At 39.1% G+C, this 22,084-nt stretch overlaps 1 protein-coding gene across 10 annotated transcripts in view; it reads right to left on the bottom strand.

Moving 5' to 3' along the window:
- Positions 1 to 22,084, bottom strand: part of bsnb (bassoon (presynaptic cytomatrix protein) b) — a 468,557-nt gene that overhangs the window by 430,482 nt on the left and 15,991 nt on the right. For all 10 annotated transcript variants that reach the window (XM_048547454.2, XM_048547450.2, XM_048547451.2 and 7 more), the window contains exon 2: positions 7,685 to 8,084. In XM_048547454.2, coding sequence (XP_048403411.2) covers positions 7,685 to 8,084 — 400 coding nt within the window. The remainder of the gene's footprint in view (positions 1 to 7,684; positions 8,085 to 22,084) is intronic.

Genomic DNA, 22,084 nt, shown 5'->3' with positions numbered 1-22,084 from the left:
TAAAAAAATGGTGTATGTTCCCGTTGAGACAGTTCTGATAAAAGGATGCCTTAGAATAGGAAAATGACCAATTCTAGCCTTATTAATGAAAGGGTGACTGTACCAGCAAATGAATAATATCAGCTACCTGCAACATTAAACAGTTTCTTCTGAAAATGCTCTAAACATAGAAGTTGGTTTCAATACATAATCAGAATATAATACAAGCCTTAACAACAAAATTTAAGATTAGATGTGAAGGTTAACCAGCCTTTGGAGATGCCTTCTCTTATGCCCTGAACAATTGCTCACAACCCACAAATTACAAAATGCTGACAGTAGTATTAGTTGTATAATGTTACGCTTATAACTAACTTTATAACACAAGTTAACCTTATGGCTATTCTAAGATGCTGCTTCGCCTGCTATGTTCATCCAGCTCCACACTTTCTTAACCTTATAGCAATTAATTAAAACTAAGTGACTTTTTATTTTTACATTACATAATTGGGACAATGGGAAAATAAAAGCAGTAACTTAATTTGATAAAAGACAGCACCAAACACAATGGTTGATAGAATTCAGGCTGTCCTTACAAATAAACAAGCCTAAGAAAGACCTGAAGGAGAACAGCCATTAAACTTTTTGAACGCGAATTAATAGGTTGCATGGAAAGATCCTAGTGCCTACAGATTATTATGTCAAGCTAATACCATAAGATCATCAGAGCCTGTGGCTGTCTACAGAAGTGCCCATCACCGATTAGGAGTCCCACATGTTTGGGTGTTTGGATTAAGGCGAAGGGTCGTGAAAATGTTGTGTTTGATTATTGTAAGATAAAATATGTAAAAATGCTGTATTTCTTTGTAAAAGCAGAAGATGTGTCATTGTTCTGTCCTACAAAGCCACATTCAGGGAAGACCCTTGGCCCTCTCTCTGCATAAACCTGCTTCTGCTTTAATAAACACTTCCACTTGCCTGCCTCCTGAGTCTTTGTCCCTGGTCAGGAAAAAACACTCCTATAGGCATCGTCCGCAAGCTTACTAACAATGTCTTCCATATTCTCATTCAAGTCATTCATATAAACAACAAACAAAAGTGGACCCAAAATCGATCTCTGTGGAACACTGTAGGTCACAGGCCTCCTGTTGGAAAACCAACCCTCTGTCTCTCGTCTCCTGCCATTAAACCAATTATGTATCCAATTGGCAAGCTCACCTGGAATCCCATGTGACCCAAATTTACTAATTAGTCTCCCAAGTGGAACCTTGTCAAAGACTTCACTAAAATCCAAACAAACAACGTCTACTGCTCTGCTATCATCAATTTTATTGGTAACTTCCTCCGAAAACTCAAATCAAATTTGTAAGATACGATTTTCCTCACACAAAACCATGCTGACTATCCCTAATTAGTTTTGCCTCTCTAAATGTCCATAAATCTTATCTATTATAAATCACCTCCAACGATTTACCCAGAACTAAAGTCAGACTTAAAAGGTCTATAGTTCCCTGGTTTCTCCTTACAATGTTTCTTAAACAAAGGTAAAACATTAGCAAACTTCCAGTCACCAGGCACCTCATTCGTACTTATAAATGATGGAAATATTTCTTCGAGGGGTCTTGTAATTTCCTCCCTTACTTCTCACAACAGTCTGGGATACATTCGATCAAGTCCAGGAGACTTATCCACCTTTATATTCTCCAAGACCTCCCGAACTTCCTCTTCATTATGTGAACTGTTTTTAAAACATCAAACTTTTATTTCTCTGCATTCTCTAGACTCCAGTTTCTTCTCCACAGCAAAAACTGACGAGAAATATTCATTAGTATCACTCCCATCTCCTGAAATTCAACACAAAGGCAACCTCCTTCATCTTTAAAGGGGCTCTAACATCTCTCTAGTTACCCTTTTGCTTTTAATGTTTTTGTTGAATCTCTTTGGATTATCCTTAACTTTGTCTGCCAACGTTATCTCATATTCACTCTTTGCCTTCCTGATTTCTTTCTTAAGAATTCCCCTACACACTTCATATTGATTAAGAGAGTCAATTAAACCAGGTTATCTCTGTCTAAAATAAGATTCTTTGTTATTCTTGACTAGAACCTCAATATCTTTATTCATCCATTGTTCCTTAATGTTATCAGCCCTACCCTTCACTCTAGCAGGATCATAGTACCTCTGAACTCTCGTCATCACATTCTTAAATGCCTCCCATTTATCAGATGTCCTTTTACCTGAGAACACCCTGCTGCACTTGACTTTTTAAAGTTTTTGTCCCGTATCAATTAAAAGGTTTAACTTTTATGGAACACTTATCCTCTTCCATAACCATTTTGAAATGAATAGAATTATGGTCACGAGACCCAAAGTGTTCCCCCACTTTTACTTGATTCAATTGCCCAGCCTTATTGCCCTAAAGAAGGTCTAAGTTGAGCTCCTACTCTAGTAGGAGCATCCACATATTGACAAAGAAAATTTTCTTGAACACGTTTGACAAATTATTCACTAACCAAACCTTTAACACGATGGTAACCCCAGTCAACATCTGGAAAATTAAGATCCCCCATTGTTACAACATGTCTGAGATCTCCCTACATTTTTGATTCACAATTTCCCTCTTACTGTTGGGGGGCCTATAGTACAATCCCATCAAATGGACAAGTTGGATTGAAGGATCTGTTTCTGTGCTGTATATCCATGACTATGACTCTAAACATATTCAAGATAAGCTGTTATGTCCAATCAATTATATAATAAACATTTTGGATACATTTTGTAGTACCACTCGCTGCAAATATTGTACAATAAAATAAGGCACTTTAAAGTTTGAGGAGATTTGTAGCTTGGGTTATGGATGAGGTTGTAGACATGCTCGCCAAGCCAGTGAGTTTGGATGCAAACATTTTGTCACCCTGCTAGGTATTGTCAGTGCGCCTCCAGTGAAGTGTCGGTGTTCTGTTCCACTTGTTATTTATATGCCTCGGTTTGTTGGGTGTTTGGTACCATTTCCAGTTCTGTTTCTCAGAGGTAGTACACCAGGTTTAATTCACCTATATTTGTTGATGGAGTTCTGGTTAGATTAGCAGGCCTCCAGGAATTCCCTGGTGTGTCTTTGTTTAGCTTGTGTGCTTATGGCGGTGGTGTCCCACGTTGTCCGTGTGTAGTGAGGCCAGTGAGAATTGGTCATGTTTCTTGGTGGCCAGTTGGTGTTCATGTGTACATATCGTCAATTTCCTTCTGTTTTGGCCTATGTCATGTTTCTCACAGTCCTTGCGTGGCATTTTATATATTACACTGGTATTCTAACCGGAACTCCATCAACAAATACATTGAATTACACCTGGTGTACAAGCCACTGAGAAACAGAACTGGAAGTGATACCAAACACCCCAACAAACCAAAGCATATAAATAATAAGTGGGATAGAACACCAACACTTCACTGGAGGCACACTGACAATACTACCTAGCAGGTTAATGAAACATTTGCAACCAACCCATCAACTCAGCGGGTATGTCGGCAACTTCAAAGCAATGCACCTTTAGTTCTACAGGTTAAAGACCGTATGCACCCTCATTCAAAGCAAAGAGAGAAATTCCTCTGAAAAAACTGCAGACAATATCCTCTATGTTTATAATATGCTAGTAGCTCAGTTTTTATTTCATAGTTTCCATGTTTTCAATCCTTCACCACCCCAAAATCAGAGTTCAGTCAAAATTTAAGGATTGGAACAATCTAACCTTTAGAATCTATAGATAGTATCATGTATTATTTGGCATTCCAGGAAGTAAGACTTAAAACCTTCCAAGTGATTCTTCTAAATTATCATGGTGAGGGAAATTCTAGTTAGGCTTAATTGACTTTTGCTTTGATTTACAGAATCGCAGAATTGTTGTGGAACAGAAGGAGGCCACTCAACCCATTGTGCCTGCACTGGTTATATTACCTACAGTCAGTCCACTGCCTTTTCCCCATGTCATTACATACCATTTTATACAAATAATAATCCAATGTCCTCTTGAATGCCTTATTGAACCTGCCCTCCACCACATTTCTGGTGAAGCATTTGCTTTTTGAAAAAAAAAGTTTTTTTCTCACATCACCCTTGCTCTTTTGCATATCATTCCAAATCTCTGCCATCTGTTCTTTTTCTTTTAAGAGCATGAACTGTTTCTTGGCATCTACTCTATCCAGCCATTTTGAAAAACCTCATTCAAGTCTCCTCTCAGCCTTCTTATTTCCAAGGACCACAGTCCTAATATCTTCAATCTATCCTCATAACTGAAGTTTCTCATTCCTGGAAACATTCTTGTCCATCACTTCTGTACTACTATCTCCAACATATTTACATCTTTCCTGTCATCCAACTGAGGTCTAACAAATGACTTGTACAAGTTCAACTTCAACTCCCTGCTCTTGTATTCCCTGCTCCTATTAATGAAGTCAAGGAATACGCTTTATTAACCGACCTCTCCACCAGTCCTACCACTTCACAGATCTGCGTAAAACTGAGCATACCTCCACCATAGATATACACCCCCTTTAGAACTGTATTCCATTCTATGTCATATTTCACTATTCAGCTTTGAAGTTGTAAATCTCAGTGAATGCTACAAGCAGTTTAACACAACTTATCAAAAATGACACAACTTAAAGCAACATGCAGTTCAGTTTAAACCTCTGCGATTACAACATGCAGCCCAGAGAAAACATATTAGGTGCCAGTAACTTCAAGAACCTCTTAGCAGCAATTTTAAAAGTATGACATACTCAATTTAAGAGAGCCAAAGTTTTTAAATTGTAGTGTAGTGTTTGTATTCAATAATCTGATTTGAAATAAACTGAGGATTATATCTAAATGTTAACACACAAATACAAAGTTGAAAAGATGTGGTATCACACAAAATAATTCAGCACAGAAGACACCATTCACCCCGTAATGCCTGGTTATTTGAAAGCTCTCCAATTCATTTCACTCTCCCCTTCTTTCACATGCTCGTGATTCTTTTTAAGTTTTTATCCAATTTTCCTTTCAAAGGTTATTCTTAAAAACGCTGCCATCATCATTTCAGGCAGCGCATTTCAGATCATATACTGTTTTGTTAAGAAAAATTCACACTTTGCTTGATTATTTTGCTAATTATCTTAAATTGATGTCAGTAAAGCTATTACTCCATAAACTACACATTGTAGTTTGTCTTTATTTACTTTATCAAAACCCTTCACTATTCTGAATACTTTCATAAAATCTCCACTTCACTTTCTCAGAAGAGCAGTCCAAAAATACTCTCATCTCGCCATTTAATTAAAATCTTGTATCTCTGGTATCATTCCAGAAAACATCCTAGGCAAATTTGCCTCGAAGTTGTCAACCTTTCTGAATTATGGTGAACTGGGTGATACATTCCAGATGGAGCCCAAAAGATTATGCATAAAATATTTATACATATAAAATCCTCATATTCAATAATCTTTCCTTACAGCCTTCTCAACTTGTCCTACCACCTTCAATGATTTGTACATACATATTCTCAGGTCTCTCTACTCTTACACCCTCTTTGAAATTATATCAATTAATTCAGGCTGCTTCATCTGTATCTACCTGCTAAAATGCATCACTTTACAGTTCTGTGCATTAACCCTCAAATGTAATCCTTATTTCACGAGCCCATATGCTCCTTTTCTGACAATCCTAAGTTTCATATGAGTTGCAAACATTGAAATCATGCACATCATACCTAATTCTAGGTCATCAACATATCCAGAACAGTGGTCAACATATGAATCTTATACTTTCCTCCAGTCTGAAAAACAATTAATCATTCATCCCTACTATCTGCTTTCTGTAAGTTAATTTTGTATCCAGCATTCCTCTTCCCCTTTGATTAGATAAATTTCACTCTTTCCAACAAGTCTACTCCTTATGACTTTTATCAAACATCTTTTGAAAGTCCAAATGCACAAGTAAGCCAGCTACATTGGTGAAATAGTGGAGAAAGTTGTTGAAGGCAGTCATTTGTTTTGACCTGTCATCCAATCACCCAATATTTCCAAATGATAATTCATTTTGTTTCAGTCTAAGGCTTTCAAAGCTTCTCTACCACTAAGCCAACAGAGTGAGGCTGGTGGTTCAGCGAATGGTGTCAACTAATTAAGCAACAAATAATTCCAACAAACAAGTTCATTATCCAACTAAAACAAGAGTTCTGGATAAAGTGAATGGGAAGAGTAGTATTCAAAAGTGATCTACTGCACTTAGAGATTTTGCATTTTTCCTACTGGCATTGGAAATGATATTAGAACAGGTTTCCTTTTAACTTGACTATAAAAGAAAACAAATTGTATTTATAAGCTGTCTCATCATATATGAGAAGAATACCAAAGCACTTCACATAAACTTCACGGGGGCAAATGTGATTGCTATTTTGTACGTACCAAAAATCTGTTAGGCAGCAAGGAATGAATTACCAGTTGTACTTTTTGTTTGTCAATGTCCAACGAAGGAGATGCACAGATATACGGAAGGAATTTTGAGGGCTTACGTGTCAGGCTGGTCTCGTATACAGCACACAGTGTTGAAGTAAAAAGACACAGAATAATAAGATGATAAAATGTGAGGCTGGATGAACACAGCAGGCCCAGCAGCATCTCAGGAGCACAAAAGCTGATGTTTCGGGCCTAGACCCTTCATCATAAAGCTCTCTGATGAAGGGTCTAGGCCCGAAATGTCAGCTTTTGTGCTCCTGAGGTGCTGCTGGGCCTGCTGTGTTCATCCAGCCTCACATTTTATTATCTTGGATTCTCCAGCATCTGCAGTTCCCATTATCACCAAGACACAGAATAATTATAGTTTTACCGCCGTTGAACAGCAGATTTGATTTTTATTGTATGTTATAGATGAAACAATAAAACCTTTCAGAAATACAACAATTAGAGCGCCTAGAAGTCAACCATCTTACCTTTTGAAGACAAGGCACAATATTCACAAATTTTCAACAATTTTTGTGACAGAAGGTAAAATAATACTTACCTGAACAAATATGAAGTTCAAACCAAATTTGTCAAGTCTGGCAGAGGAATGTACATTGTCTAATTTCTTGAATCTGACTGTATTAATAAAGTTTTTCTTCAGGTAATTTAAAGAAGCATCCCTGTATTATTCCATATTACTGGTTACACAGATTTTTTCAATCTAAAGTTATTATTATAAAAATGATCCCACGGTTTCAGTGATTAACAAATCAAATATACTTCCTACTAAAAGCAATAAAATTCTCTTCTTGCATATAGCATAGAATCATATAACAGCACTAGATGAGGCTATTATACTTCAGCTAGATCCTCACTGAACCTGCAACTGCAGCTCATTTTGTTTATTTTTCCTGCATTCTTTTGAATTCTTCCTTCTCAAATACTGACTGAGTTCAATTTTAAATACTGCTAAACTATCAACCTGCATAACACAATCATCAGTACAGGAACATTTTCTCTTCTGACCTCAATTTCTTTTGTTCAAAAGTATGGAAAAATTATAGGATATCAAGCACTCATGACCTGAAAATGCTACGAGATGAATCAGGTTTAAATATCCCATTTCATAACTATTCTAATTAAGAAAGTTAATCTCATCAACACAGCAAATGAGCCATCTTAAAACCTCTTGTAAAAATGGTACAAGCTCAGAGAAGGAATAAATGTTTACCTCTGTAATGTGAGGATTAGGATTAAATCCACACTGTTTGCACACTACCGATCGACATTGAGTACAAGTGTTGAAGTTTGGCTGTTTTGGGTAAGAGTTCAGCTCAGTTGTTGCACAAATAGGACATAGAGTACTGCTGGGCAATGGAGCTATCTGTGGTACTGAATAAGGAGAAGTTGGAGCACTGCCTTTGTCTGGGGATGCAGAATGGGACCTTTCTCCTCGTTTTGTACTTGTGTCAGCTTGGAGATTCCTCCTTTGTTCTTGTTGCGGGTTTTGCTGTGTTGAACAACCTTGATTCTGCATTCTTCTTGCACTTTCATTGCTGGGAATAGTCTGCTGGAGGGTCTCAACCTTTGCATCAGGCTGACCGAGATGCTCCCTCTGGTATGGTCTTGCACTACAAAATGAAACAGAGATTTCAGTCTAAATACCACCACTATTCAGGCTTTAACACAACTGGCTCAAAAAGAAAGAAAAACTGAATTTGTGCCATAAAACAGCTATCCTTAACAGATGTTGCATGTACATACTTTTGAAAATAATTGTGTTCAAGTAATTTTAGAGTAAGAATTAAAATCTAATTCAGGCATTAAAACTTAAACAATATTGCGCCACTCATTAATTTTACCACTGACATTTTGAAAAGGAAGAGCTAATATAAAGAATCTGAATACTATGAAATATGCATCATTATTTCAAGGTCAAAATTACATGAAACAAATTAACTACATGGAAAGAATCTAACAAGCATTTCCATCTCATTGACACAAACATTAATTAATGTCAATGACTTAAAAATACAAGAATACCAAAACATGAAATTTATGAACTAATAGCTAATTGGCCACTAGTAATGTTCTTTGCCTCTTTTGTGGCACCGGGACCAGTTCTATATCTCTTTCAAAGACCTGTCACAAGCACAATGGGCCAAGTAACCTCTTTCTACATGTAGACAACACCCTGCTCTGTAAATATCATTGAACTAATCAACTGGAGTAAATTGAAAAGCGTCAGCACATTATTTACATCTTGTGAAGATAAAGCTTTGCACTTGGTTCCCATCTACTTTCAGTATCAATCTTAGGCAGGGAAATCAACATCCAACTATGTCCTCATGACGCAAGTGGTTGTCTTGGATTTGACCCCCCAGCTGTTGTGACATAAACAATGTCACAGGGAAGACAGGTGGCAAAACTGACTACACTCCGATATGCAATTCTTAATAAGTAACTCTTGTTGGAACTTTTATCATGATTTTATCCAGACCACATGATGTCATGATGTCTCATGGCACCAGGTTAAACATGAACGAGGAATCCTCCACCTGTAATGCACCTAATACTATCTATCTCAGCTGCTGATCCATACTCATCCATTTAGAACACTAACAGGCTAAAACACTTCAGGCACACAGAACATACGCCACACTATGAAGGCTACAATGTACATCACCAAGAGCAGTTCAATAGCTCCAGTTTTGACCAAGCTGCCACAATTCTTATTTGACACAACTGTTAAACTGGACTTGCAGTAGGGAGTCTCAGATATACCTGTTCAAAATGACGTTACCAATACATAATGCATTCATCCCAGGAAGTAGCGAACATTCTATCACACGTGCCCCTTGTCAATGGTGAACAGCTTTGGAGAGTCAGGAGGCAAAAAAGACGCTTGCCAAGGAATTCCCAACATCTGACCCATTTTTGTAGCCACAAGATTTTATGTAGTTAGTCCAGTCCAGTTCATAGTCTATGGTAACACACAGGATGTTGGTAGTAGAAAATTCAGCGATGCTAATGATGTTGAATTTGAAAGAGATATGGTTAAAATCCTTATTGTTGGAGATGCCCATTGCCTGCCACTTGTATGACATGAATATTTTTTGCCACTTAACAGACCATACTTGTAGGCTGTCCACATCTTGCTGTGTATGGACATAGAATGCTTCAGGATCTGAGGAGGTCACAATGGGATAAACCAGCAGTGAACAATTGCCTTTGCAACCTTACGATGGAAGAAGTGTCACTGATGAAGCAATAAGACCTAGGTTACCACTTTCAGGTACACCTGCAGTGATGTCCTGTAACTGAGATGACTGGCTTCCAATAATCACAATCATCTTACTTTGTACTATGTATGACTCAAATGAGTGGAGACTTTTCCTTAATTCTCTTTGACTCCAGTTTGCTAGAGTTCCTTGATACTACACTCAATCAAATGCTATCTTGATGTTCAGTTATCATTCTCACCTCAACTCTTGAGTTCAGCTCATTTTCCTCTGAATGTGGAATTCTAATTTCGTCTGCCTTTTTCTCATAAATATTCATTTAATTCTTTCCTTTCAAATTATTCAGCTTCATTTTGCATTACAGAATACTGATGACAAGCAGAGACTATATTATTCTAGCTTTCCAGGGAGGAAAAAGTTCTAATTGCTTTTGTCTGACTGGTGATTATCTGTAGTCTAGCACTCCAATTTGCTGCTCATCAATCAACTGATCAACTTTTTATAGCTCTCTAGAAGATTATCACTTATCCAACATTTTCAGAAAGAAAAATCTCAATTTGTATGCCTTTCCTCAAACCACAAATATAATAATTATGCTACATCCATTCCAAACCAAACATTTCTCAAAGTTTCATGTAAGAATTCATACAATGTGTTCTCAAAACTTAAATATTGAACATGAAAGCATGGCAGTGATTTCTTAATCGCATGGTTAGTTTGGGCATCTCCCCAGCGCTTTCCTTTCCCGCAAGTCATACACTGGACATGGGCATTCCCTGTTGCCCTTGAGGCAGTGGTGACCTGCCTTCTTGATCTTCTGCAGTCCACATGCTATGAGTTGACCCACGAAGCCCTGAGGAAGGGAATTCCAAGACTCTGACACAGCGATAATGAAGGAATGGCGATATATTTCCAAGTCAGGATGGTGGGTAACTCGGACAGAACTTGTAGTTCATGGTGTTCCCATGTATCTTCTGCCCTCGTCCTTCTGGATAGAACTGGCTGCGGGTTTGGGAGGTGTCATCTCAGGATTTTTGGTGAACTTCTGCCGTGCATTTTGTAGATCATAAACAATGCTGCTACTGAGCGAGGGACGTTGGAGGTTGATGTTTGTGGATGTGTTGCCAATCAAACATGCTGCGTTGTCCTGGATGGTGTCAAGCTGTTTGAGTATTGCGGAGCTACACCCATCCAGCAAGTCTGGGCATTCCATCACATTCCTGACTTGTGCCTTGTAGATGATGGACAGATTAAGGAGTCAGGTGGTAACTTATTCACCACAGTATTCCTAGCCTCTGACCTACTCCTGGAGCCTCTGTGCTTATGTGGTGAATTCAGTTGGGTTTCTGGTCAATGGCAACCCCAAAGATGATTATAGTCAAAGATTCAGTGATGGTCACATCATTGACTGTCAAGGGATACTGGTTAGATTGTCTCTTATCTGTGACAGTCATTGCCTGGCATTAGTGTGGCGTGAATGTTACTTGCTACTTATCAGCCCAAGCTGGACGTTATCTAGATATTGTTGCATTTGAAGATGGACTGCTTCAGTATCAGAGGAATTATAAATGGTGTAGAACATTATGCGATCATCAGGGAACATCCCCACTTCTGACCTTATGTTGGATGGAAGGTCATTGATGAAGCACCTGAAGATAGATGGGTCTGGTACACTACCCTGAGGACCTCTTGCAGAAATGTCCTGGAACTGAGATGACTGACCCATAACAACCATAACCATCTTCAAGTACCAGGTATGACTTTAACTGGTGGGGAATTTTCCCCCTCATACCCATAGATTCCAGTTTTGCTAGGGCTCCTTCATGTCACACTTGCTTACATTGAAGATTAACCACTTGTCTGTATTATGTGTGGACTTTTATTTGGCCATAAAATCCTGCAGTGGGATTTGAACTTGGCCCTTCTGGCTCAGAGACAGTGATGTTACCCACTGTACTGTGTTGTCATGAGGAATAACTGTGTTTTTTGCAGATCCTAACCTGGGGTATACAGGCAAATTGAAGATAGGTGAGAGGTACATTTGGATCCAAGTCTGATAAAGGATATTTCATGTTAATGAACAAAGATAAGGACATTTACTCTTAAATGTGATGTGTAAAAGTGCCAGAACTTGGTCAAATTTAGGGGGATCGTAAATTAGATATTAAAGTGTATGTTAAACAAAATGAGAAATTGAAACTCTGGGTTTTATAGTGAGGACAACTATTCTTTCAAATATCCCCTTGTTAATATTAGTTTTAATTATAGGACTTCTCTACATCCTCTCCAGAGATCGCATAGCTTATTTTTATTATTTCTAAACGTAGGTAAAATATTCTGCAGCATAAGGTGTCTCCTTCCATGGTCTGGTTCCACACTTCTTTTCAAATTATACTTCTTCTAGTGAGCTTTTAAAATCCTTGCTATAACTTGACTGACATAATAGGAACTGCAGATGCTGGAGAATCCAATATAATAAAGTGTAGAGCTGGATGAACACAGCAGGCCAAGCAGCATCTTAGGAGCAGAAAAGCTGACATTTCAGACCTAGACCCTTCATCAGAAATGGCAAGTCTAGGCCTGAAATGTCAGCTTTTCTGCTCCTATGATGCTGCTTGGCCTGCTGTGTTCATCCAGCTCTACACTTTATTGTAATTTGACTGTAGCTTCTTTCAACACTTCGTTGCCACTTTAATCTTAAGTTTTGTTCAATTTCTATACGTTACATATCTTTTTAACCCAGTACCTTCTTCCTCACCTTTTTTAAAAACCATAAACCCTTCTTCTTTTATTCATGAGACCCCCTCTCTTTGATGACCCTTTTTGCAACTTTAAACATGGACTGAAATTCTCTAAATTATACTCGCCCATCACTAATGCTGAACCAACCAATTAATTTTTACCAAACAATTAGTGTTCACTTTGAGGGTTTTCATCCCTTTAAAATTCCTTCCAAGCATATAGCTTTGTCCCTGAGGTCTGTCTTTGTTTGTTTAATAATGACAAAGTGTCATGTATTTTAGTTTGAGATCACTTACATGCTAAAATATAAGAAATAGGAGCAGGCTATCCAGCCTATTGAGCCTGCTTTGTTATTCAAAATCCTGGCTAACTTATACCTTTCTGCACAATCCCCATATCCGTTACTATCCAAAAATTCTTCAATATCTGACATAAATACATTCAACAACGCAGCTTTCACAGCTCCATACTCAAGGGTTTATCTGCTGAGACCTAAATGTCCAATCCCTTACTCAAGACTTTGACCACAAATTTAAACCTTAGCCAGGGGATCCTCCCAACACCCATTTACACAATCCAGCATGTTTCAATGAGATCTCCTTATTCTTCTAAACATCATGAAATATAGGCCCTTGTTTTGCAATCTCTCCTCATAAAACAATTCTCTCATTCTAAAAATTACACTAGTGATCTTCTGAAATGTTACTGCTAAGCTAAGCATATCCATGCTTAGGTAAGGAGACCTAAACTGTCCTCGATATTACAGATGTGGTCATACCAAGGGCCGACTTAATTGCAGCAAGATTTCTATGCTGTTACTCCAAATACTTAGCAACGAAGGCTAACATAGCATTTGTTTTCCCAATCACCTGTTGTACCTATAGCTCAACAAGGATATGCATATTGTTCCAAGTATCATTTTCCAGTGTCTCATAATTTGAATTATTTACTACTTTTCTGTTTTTCTATCAAAGTAGATATCTTTACATTTTTTCGGATTCTGTTCCATCTACCACCTCCTTGTCCTTTCATTTAAATTAAGTCCTTTGCAGCTCCCTTACATCATCCTCAGTTTACTTTCCAACTTAACTTTCTATCACTAGCAAAGATATATTGTGCACAATTCCCTCTTCAAAGTCATTGGCTTTGAATTTAAATACCTGAAGCCAATGCACTCATTTTATGGTACCTCATTAATTACAATTACTAAATTAAAAATGATCAATTTATCATCACAATTCTCTGTTCCTTATTGATTAAACAATCCACAATGTGTGCTAATATATTACCTCATCCTGTGAGCCCAAACACAAAAGCAAAATATTACAGATGCTAGAAATCAGAAATAAAAACAGGGAATTGTGAAAATATTCAGCAAATCTACAGAGAAAAAATATCATAAATAAAATGTTAGACCTATGAACATGAGAACTTACAAGACCCAAATTCGCATAGTAACCATTATTGCAGCATCTTATCAAGCAGATTTTGAAAATCGAAATACATTGTATGTACTATCTCACCTTTATTCACCTTGCCATAACAACGTCGAGACACTAACACACACCCCATGTGTTCATTTCATATCACTGCAATTTCCTTTGTGGCCAATAAATTTCTTCTGCTTCAATACCCAGAAACAGTTCTAGCAGTGTTGGAAACACATTTTATTGATTAAAAACACAAGCAGTCTTCAAAACATTTTTCAGAACCTCTCTCTAATTTCAGCCTAATGGTTTGTCTTTTCCCAATGTAATATAGGATAAAATACTGCACTATTACTTCTCCAAATGTACTTTATACTGTTGATGAATGGCAAGTTCAATTCTTTTCCATTAACCCAAAATCTATAATATACGTCAAATATTGTTCAATGCCAGTTTCATTTCCAGTTCAAATCAAAATTTATTTGAGCACCATCAACAAGAATCCCTGTATCTTTCGCTCATCAGCCCCTCTGCAATTTATCTTATTATATATTACATAGTAATTTATTACATACTATATGTCTACCAGCCATGCTGGCTCATCCTGGGTGAACCAATTTTCTGACAAGAATGTCCTATTATATTCTTCAGCTCCTCAACTTTGCAGTGGCAAGACTGAGAATTCAAAACCGCTTAGCATATTTTGACTTTTTTCTTCTCATTCCATTTCTTATCCATGTCACGATGCAACTTTCAATGCATATGGACTCTTTTTTGTACGCTTTACAATTTATGATATTTTAAAGCATAGAAGTTCAAAGGCCATTCAGATCTCGTGACCTGTTCCACAGATCATGTCATTAATATAATTTTTATTTTATGTTTCTCTAGATTTCATATTTGAGAATTAATATAATAATCAATGAAAATTCTGACCGTCTACACCTCAGTCAGCCACTCTGATTACAAAATAGTTTTTGTTAATATAAACTTATTTTATTCTTACAATGGCTTACTTAGGCCTCACAAACTTCCACAGTCTATGCACAAACTAGTTAATGTCATAAACTTTGTAGCTAATCCTCTCAGTTTAAGAAAAACAGTACATTCAGCACAATTCTCAGACAGCCACAGTTACATCAGCCACCTATAACACAAACATTTCAATTTGAGTAAAATGCACTACATCACCATCCTTCAGTGTCTCACTAATCAGACTTTTGCAGCTCAAACTGTAAAATCTCAATGGTATTCTGCACATCTCTTGACAGGAGTGGCAAGTTGGAATCACCATTTTTACCAACAAGAGGTTATATTTATCTGTGTTTGAAGAAAAGTCAGGACTTGTGCCTCTTTGATTGCACAGAGACTGCAAACTGGAAAACAGAAAATGTTTCATTCTGACAGAAGAGTACTGCAGTGGAAATCACCTTCTTTTTTTCAAAGTAATAAATCATAAGGGTGGCTCTGTGGCTTGGTGGTTAGCACTGCTGCCTCACAATGTTAGGGACACAAAGACACATGAATTTTTGTTGATGGTGCTCAAATAAATTCTGATATGAATTGGAAATTATGTTGGAGTTGGACAATATTCAAAATACATGATAGCCTTCAGTGACCATATGGAGTTTCTATGTTCTCCCCGCGCCTGTGTGGATTTCCAGCAGGTGCTCTGGTTTTCCCCCACACTGCAAAAATGTACAGGTTAGCTAGATTAGCCATGCTATATTGCCCATAGTGTTCAGGCAGGGATGGGTTAGCCTCGGTAGATGTGAGGATATGGGGAGAGGGCCGGGGGGGGGGGGGGGGGGGGGGGGTTGGGATGCTCTGTATGGCCTCTGTACACAATAAAGGGATTCTATGGTTCTACCTCTGAGTACGGATCCACAGATGTCAGCTTGTAGCCCAAAAGACAACTTTGTGCCACAGCTTATGTCAGATGAAAGGGCATAAATTTATATACAAGGCTACACACTGAACTAAGACAAACAATTCAACTGCAAGAGGCAACGCAACAGAGACCAATCTTATCCTCATCCAACATCCAAAGGAGAAATTTTCATTGCAATCGATGGCTTGGACTACTTTCACAGTCCAATGTTTTTATCTTCAGACTGGATAATGTAAGAGGTACTATTAGCATTTTGTTTCTTAATGAAAAGTCTTATCCAGCACAAAAACACTGGACCATCTATATCTGTATGGCTCAATTTCATGCTGCTTTTACTCCGTCAGGTACTGAGAAATTCAGAACTTTTATTCCTAGTGGACCGCTTTGCAGAATGCCTACGCTCGGTTCGCAATAAACAACTGCACCTCCCAGTCACAAACCATTTCAACTCCCCCTCCCATTCCTCAGACGACATGTCCATCCTGGGCCTCCTGCAGTGCCACAACGATGCCACCCGAAGGTTGCAGGAACAGCAACTCATATTCTGCTTGGGAATCCTGCAGCCCAATCGTATCAATGTGGATTTCACAAGCTTCAAAATTTCCCCTCCCCCTACTGCATCCCAGCCCACCTCGCCCTCACCTCCCTAAACTGTTCTTCCTCTCACCTATTCCCTCCTCCCACCTCAAGCTGCACCCCCATTTCCTACCTACTAACCTCATCCCGGCCCCTTGACCTGTCCGTCCACCCTGGACTGATCAATCTCCTCACTACCTCCCCACCAACATTCACCTTTACTGGCTCCATCCCCACCTCGTTGACTTGTCTGTCTCCTCTCCGCCTATCTTCTCCTCTATCCAACTTCTATCCGCCTCCCCCTCTCTCCTTATTTATTTCAGAACCCCCTTCTCCTCTCCCGTTTCTGATGAAGGGTCTAGGCCCGAAACGTCAGCTTTTCTGCTCCTAAGATGCTGCTTGGCCTGCTGTGTTCATCCAGGTCTACACCTGGTTATCTCAGATTCTCCAGCATCTGCAGTTCCTATCACCTCTGATACAAGATCAAAGCTCATTGTTCTCTTTGTTAATGAGCAAAGAAACCATCAATTTCAGAAGATCCCAAACACAAGACAAAGGCTATGGTGAGTTAGCTGAGCTAGACCAAGGTGGCAGTAAAGGCAGTGCAATTTGAAGATGCTTCTCAAGGTTAAGCAGAGGAAAGACAAAATTGTAAAAAAAAAGGCTAATTTAGATCAGTATCAAATGGCCTGCTGCAGGAAAGAGCCCATATGTCAACGTCAAAAGGTAAGGAGATTTGGCTGGGATCCTACATGGCTACATATGCTACTAAATTGCTAGGGAGGCAAAGAAACTAAAATGTAAAAGCAGAGATATTGTAGTCAGAATTCAGTCCTTTTTCAAGTACAACTAATTAGCTCAATCAGACCAGTGAGACATAGAATTTGAGATCAGCTTCACAAGGGTGTGGGTGGAGTACAGGAGGAGAGAATTCCTTTTATTTGAAAGCTATTCAAGAAAGGAATTTCAACATCATACGAGTTAGTTCATTACAAGTATACCTTTATTTGGACAATTTCAAATTAATATGACAGATGTTCGTGTTATTGTTAAAGTCATTTGAATGAAGAGATTTCCTGATTGTATTCACAAAGCAGACAGCATGATTAATAAAGATGGCTAACTCCAGGGAACAGATCATATTTCCTCTAATTAAACCACCTTACGTTGTATATCTTCCAAATATAAACAATGGTGAGTCAATTCACGACCAATATATTTATGCAATTCATAAATATACACAAATAATGATCTTTATGAACACAATAAGATGCATTTATGCAGCACATTTAACAGCAAAAAAAAACCCAGACGTTGCACAGGAGCATTAACAAAGTTTGACATTGAGACACGTAAAGAGCTACTGTGTTCGGTTGCCAAAAGCTTGAAAAAAGAAGTTGATTTTAATGGAGTAACTTAAAGGAGAAGGAGATGCAGAGAAGCTCACAGATTTAGGAAGGAATTCCAGAATGTAATGTTTATGTAAATGAAGTTACAGCCCCTAATTATGCAATTAGCTCGGTGGCTCAGTGGTTAGCACTGCAGCCTCACAGCAGCAGGGGCCTGGGTTCAATTCCACCCTCGGGTGACTGTCTGTGTAGAGTTTGCACATTCTGCCTGTGTCTGCATGGGTTTCCTCCTGGTGCTCTGGTTTCCTCCCACAGTCCGAAGATGTGCAGGCTAGGTGGATTGGCCATGCAAAATTGCCCGTGCTGTTTGGGTGGTGTGTGGGTTAGAGGGGAATGGGTCTGGGTGGGATTCTCCAAGGGTCAGTGTGGACTTGTTGGGCTGAAGGGCCTGTTTCCACACTGCAGGGATTCTATGAAGCAATAAAACAAACAATACACAAGAGTAGAGACATCTTAGAATGTTATAGGACGAAAAATCTAAAGTTTTCGAGATGATTTCTCTGGAATGATTGAAATGACAGATAGGTAGATCTCATTGACTTTGAGATCCTTGATTGGGATAATTAACAAGGGCCAATCAAGAAGCGCTGGCTGACAGATATAAACAGGAGATTCAGACAGTCTCCATTTTCTAGGGACTAGCTCTGAGCTGGCTGGCCAGGGTCCATGTATAGTGCACATGTAAATAAAGGGTGACTTGGTTAGAGTTATACCAGCCTCTCTATTTCACTGCTGATGAGAGAAAACAGTATGCTTCTAAAGAAATTTTGCTTGCAACAAACATCTTTATGTTGGGGTAAGCACTTCTGGCATCACGCCTTTATTTGGGAAGCTTGCATTGTTAGATCCTGCTGTTGAAGACTAGGCCCAGCATGTGGAAAGAGTGTGTTACTACTTCTGGGAAAATGTCATTGGGGGAGATTAAGAGCAATGAGTAATCCTTCTGACTGCTTGTGGACCCGCACCATTTTCAGTTGTTAGGAGCCTAACTTCCCCTGAGAGGCCAGATGCTAAAATCATTCAAGAGTTGACCAATTTAGTTAAGGAATATTACAACCCCAAGCAACTGCTAATTCTGACAGGCTATTAATTTTATTCAGCTATTTGAGAACCTATACCAGGGAACCATTACAAAGTAAGGGTACAACTTAAGTTCCGGTCTCCTATGAGATACAATTAGTACAGTTACTACTGATTGTAGCAAAAGCCTCAGGCCCAAGCTTTATGGGGCAGAATTGGTTGACAAAGATTCACCAAGATTGGCTCAACATTTTTCGATTAGAAAACGGCTGCCTGAGTGAAGTACAAATTAAATACACAAAAATTTTTTTGAGGAGCACCTAGGGACTGTCAAAAGAGCTAAGATCAACTTAGATGTTGACCAGAAAGCAATTCCATAATTCTGAACATCTCACCAAGTGCCACTTGCTTTACATGCAAAAGTAAAGGCAGAAATCAAGAGGCTGGAATGTGAAGAAATCATCAAACCAGTACAGTTTGATTAATGGATTGCAGCAGTCATACCAATTGTGAAGCCTCATGGGTCAGGTCACCTTCGTGGGAATTTTAAGCAAACAGTAAACTACTTAATGGAGTTGGAGAAATACAATTTCCTTGCACAGTGGACTTGTACACAAAACTGGCAGGGGAGCCATCCTTCATGAAGCTGAACATGAGTCACACCTACCTGTAATTGGGACTAGATGAGGAGTCCTAGAAGTATGCTACAATTAATACCTATACGGGTTTGTACCAATATACAAGAGTATCATTTAGGGTTATCATCAGCCTGTGCCCTTTTTCAGTGAGTGACGGAGAACATTTTTACAACGTGTACCCTAGGATGCCATTTATCTAGATGACAAGCTAATAACAAGCTAACAAGACCAATAAAGAGCACGTGGAGAACTTGGACATAGCGTGTAAATGTTTCTCCCAGTCCAGCATATGCCTTAGAAGGAAAAAGTGCAACTTTTCCAGGCACCTTAAGAGACCCACTTGGGCTACACAGTTGACAAGACAAGGTTACATACACTAGAAGGAAAAGTGAGGGTGCTCAAATGTGCCCAACTCCCGCATCAGTACCAGAGTTTAGGTCTTTCCTTGGTGAGTAAATTATTAAGAAAATTTTATATGGCCTCCATCTGGTCACCTTTATACCTGCTACTGAAAATGGGTTGCTTTAGAAATGCTGACATAACCATGAAGTGGCCTTCAGGGAAGTGAAAAAGCAGCTGCCATTTAAGGTGTTGACCCACTAAAATCCCAATCAAGAGCTGGTCCTAACATGCAATATTTCCTCATATCGAGGTAATATTGGCTCACCGGTAGCCCAATGGAGAGGAACACCCACTAGGGTATACTTCCCAGACTTTGGCTAATGTGGAATGCAAATATGCTTGATAGAGAAGGAAAGTTTGGTGGTCACCCTTGTTGTGATAAAGTTCCACCAATATCTTTAGGGACATGAATTTGTAATAGTAATGGACCACAAACCCTGTCTAGGACTACTTAAAGAAGACAAGGCCATGCCGCCCATAGTTCCTTGGTTAAAGTTGCTAATGGGGAGGGGACTCCGCACCAGGTTAAACCTGATATTTGAGAGAGGAGGCAAAACGGCAGCAGGAATGCCTTTGCTGGCCTTTAAGCAAAAGAGATAGTTTACTTACGGGGACAAAGTTGAGTGTTGAAACAACGGGAATGGCCCTGTTTGGGAATGACGCGAGGTGAGTTCAGGTCCTGTGACACTCAAAGTTCGGGAAGGTGAAGGGTCATGAACAAACTTGTGGATCACCTGAAAGCTGCTACCTCATAGATGGAGTAGGAGCAAAACATACCTGGCCCATCAGAACATCTGGAAAGGCTGTCAGAAATCATGGGTTCTTCCCCTGCATCTAGCATCTCAAAAGTCCTAGATGAATGCAGCTCTGAGACAGTTAGTGCCTGTGCAGGACAGGGATACAGTGAAAGGAACGAGAGCAAGGTGGATCTCATTGACTGTGAGATTTTTGATTAACCTCAGCCAATCTGGAAGCTCTGAGTGACAGATATAACCAGGAGATTCAGAGAGTCTCCTCCTCTAGGAACAGGCTCTGAGGTGCCTGGTCATGTAAATACAGGATGACTGGGTGACAGGATACCAGCCTCATTCAGTTATTTCAAAGGCCTTGCTATTGGTCGGGGGGGGGGGGTGGGACGGACGCCGAACAAAGATGTAAAGTGATTTGCACACAAAATTCAGCCCTTTGAAATTGAAGCAATGTGGAAATTGAATCCAATGTCAGTCAGGGAACATACATGCAAGTGTTAAGCAAGGCAATGCAAATTATAATGTGGCAACAGGGTTTTCATGCAGAGTTCAGGCTTACGGGGTAGAAAATCAGCACAGAGTGTGCTAAAACAGTTGAAACATGGCAGGTGGCAGTAGCTCTCTGGTTAATTTCTCCATACAATACCTTGACCAAAGTCAACCTGCCTGGTTTAACATTTAAACAAGGCTTGCCAGTTAACAGTCATTCATCATCCACATGGTGCATTTTTTATGGAAACACTTCTACCAGAATCCACTTGCCAACCAAGCACCACTCTGCTCTCAAACCGCATGATTTTGTTTTCTCTTTATGCTGGTTTGTCTTGCAAATTGCCCTGATGAGAGCAAGTTGAAAACCATCAACAAAAAGTGCAATATTGGAATACATTTCAGTGTTGTGTTTAGTCTTCATAGTTTAGGTTACACAAAATCATGATTCTCCAATTTAATCTTTAACGCATTACTTTCTTGAAAAAGTCTGAAGATAGTGGCAGAAATTGTAAGTACCTGAAAACTATCAACAAATGTTAAGAATAAGTAGTTGGAAGCCTGATTAGAAAAACACATAAATAAAGATAAGCAAATCAACTCTCCATTTCGCATGCAAATCTTTCTTTTCACAAGTACTCATTTTGCATGGAACCCAAGGAAATTTCAAAACCATGGTTTATGAGAGATCATTTTTATAATAGATTAAAAAGAGAAATATGAATCTGGATGTGAGTTTGCTCGCTGAGCTGGAAGGTTAGTTTTCAGATGTTTCGTCACCATTCTAGGTAACATCATCAGTGAGCCTCCGATGAAGCGCTGGTGTTATGTCCCGCTTTCTATTTATCTGTTTAGGTTTCGTTGGGTTGGTGATGTCATTTCCTGTTCTTGTTCTCAGAGGATGGTAGATGGGCTCCAAATCAATGTGTTTGTTGATGGAGTTCCGGTTGGAATGCCATGCTTCTAGGAATTCTCGTGCGTGTCTCCGTTCCACATCCATCCGAGGACAAGCCAAACAGAGACACGCATGAGAATTCCTAGAAGCA

Source organism: Stegostoma tigrinum, chromosome 11, assembly GCF_030684315.1.
Source record: "Stegostoma tigrinum isolate sSteTig4 chromosome 11, sSteTig4.hap1, whole genome shotgun sequence".
Taxonomy (NCBI): domain Eukaryota; kingdom Metazoa; phylum Chordata; class Chondrichthyes; order Orectolobiformes; family Stegostomatidae; genus Stegostoma; species Stegostoma tigrinum.
The sequence above is the reverse complement of the archived record's forward strand: the minus strand, read 5'-3'. Positions and strand labels throughout refer to the sequence as shown.